General features: G+C 40.6%; 1 protein-coding gene across 2 annotated transcripts in view; it reads right to left on the minus strand.

The window, feature by feature from the left end:
* Window positions 1-1,312, minus strand: part of SCRN1 (secernin 1) — a 71,966-nt gene extending 70,654 nt beyond the window's left edge. Inside the window, exon 1 of one of the 2 annotated variants that reach the window (XM_012640681.1) lies at window positions 950-1,312. In XM_012640681.1, coding sequence (XP_012496135.1) covers window positions 950-1,108 — 159 coding nt within the window. In that variant the 5' untranslated portion in view covers window positions 1,109-1,312. The remainder of the gene's footprint in view (window positions 1-949) is intronic. The other variant, XM_012640682.1, reaches the window with a different exon arrangement.
* Window positions 1,313-1,991: the final 679 nt, after the last annotated feature.

A 1,991-nucleotide genomic window follows, 5' to 3' on the forward strand; every position in this document is an offset into this window, starting at 1 on the left:
AAAAAAAAAAAAAAAAAAAGGAGAAACAGACATTGTCATATGGTGCTGATGGCAATGCAAAATGGTATACCCCACCTACAGAAGGAAATTTAACAATATCTAACAAAATTAGATATTTGTTCACCTTGTGACCCAGCAATTCCATTTCTAGGCATGTATCCCAAAGAAATGCTGACAAAAAATAGTATTTTTAAAGTACTGAGAATAGGAATTTATTGATAATTTTTAACATGATAAAAATATATAAACCAAGACCAGATATTGTGACAGATGTATAAGGCTATTATTCATTTCAGCACTATTTGTAATAGCAAAAGACTGGAAAAAAACCCAAGTGTCCAGCAGCAATATGGGACTGATTAAAGTATGGTACATCCATAGAATGAAGCAACACACAGCTCTATATGAAGAATGAAGACTACTGGTGTGTACTGTATGGCGTGATCTCCAAGATATGTTTTTAGTTGAAAAATGCAAAGTAGAGAAAAGTGTGCATGGCATGCTGCTATTAATCTAAGAAAGGAGGAAAGGAACCAGGATGAATGTGTGCATGTGTGTGTAATTTATTATATATATATATAATTTTTTAAATGGAAGGATAAACCAAAAAATCTTCTAAAACATAATCACCTATAGGGAAAAAGGAAATGGAGTAAGACAGACAAGAATAGAAGCTAGACTTCTCTGACTATATCTTGGTTTTTTTAATTCGACTTTAGAACCATGTAAATATTTTACTTAATCATAAAACAAGGGCCATAGCAGTGTACATAGAATTCTCCATGTGACTTTGCTTTTAAGGCTATGAGAAAATCTGAATGGAAATGGGAATGAGTAGAACCAACGTGACAACTCTTACTAGTAGGCTTCTAAGAAAGAAGTTAGTGTGCTGGTGCCAAAGCCAGAAAGAGAGTCAGCATGACTCGAGAGACTGCAATGCACGACTTACCTCAACCTTGCTCTCTGGTTCGTGATCAGCAGCAGAGAAATACACAACCTCCTGCACTTCATCTCTGGGCCGGGCTGAATTTTTCCCAAATACCACCAGACCATCCTTAGCACGCGGCGGGAAGGCCACAAAACAGTAACTTGGAGGAGCTACAGCCATCCTGAAAAGAGAAGGCCAGAGAGAGAATGGAAGCAGGCCTAATGCGGAACATCCTAACAGTGAGCTCTTCAAACATATTTCACCAGCTAACACCGTTTTACTATTGAACAGTGCACAGCTAGCTCATTAAGAGATCCCAGCTGGCAAATGAAGGTGGGTTGCCCAGAGTAGAACCACAGAGACACTGAGACCAGATATTGTTTAGTACTCCGTGGGATCAAATGAGCTCAAATTTGCAACAAACCACAGTGGCAGCCAAAAGTGCAGTGACGTGGGAGAAAGGAGAGGAGGTTATTGTTCCAGGCAGAAGACACACACAAGCACGCACACACATGCACACATACACACACACTGTGCAATCTGTCACAGCAATAAATGAACAAATAAATACATCTTGTTACAGCAACAACACAAGAGCCTTGGATCTAGAGATGCATGGTTGCCACATAATAGATTTTGGGGTGTGATGAGTAAATGGGTCTAGAGATATACTGAAAGATGCCTCTTTTTGGTTTTTTTAAATAGTTTTACCACCTTGATGAAATAACACTCAAGCACCTTTTGGTTTTCCTCCCACCTCTCCAGCAGCTCCTGGGCTGGCTTGTTCTCAACTACCTGGCCAGTGTACATCCTCACTGCCTGATCCTTCTTTCCTCGTTTAATGCTCTTCCCCTCTAGGAGAATTCATCCATGCCCAGAGCTTCCCTTGTCAGTTATGTACCGGTGACCTACACATTTGATTCCAGCTCAGTTCTCACCTTGAGCTTCTGACCCATAGACCCTACTGCCTGGCTGATAACCAAAGCTGATTTCATTCTTCTTCTTCCCTTTCCAAGGTTCCTATCTCAGGGGCCAGGTCCATCCCATTGGTGCAACTGGGACT

The sequence above is a fragment of the Propithecus coquereli genome, unplaced genomic scaffold (assembly GCF_000956105.1).
Source record: "Propithecus coquereli isolate 6110/MARCELLA unplaced genomic scaffold, Pcoq_1.0 Scaffold156, whole genome shotgun sequence".
NCBI classification, from domain to species: domain Eukaryota; kingdom Metazoa; phylum Chordata; class Mammalia; order Primates; family Indriidae; genus Propithecus; species Propithecus coquereli.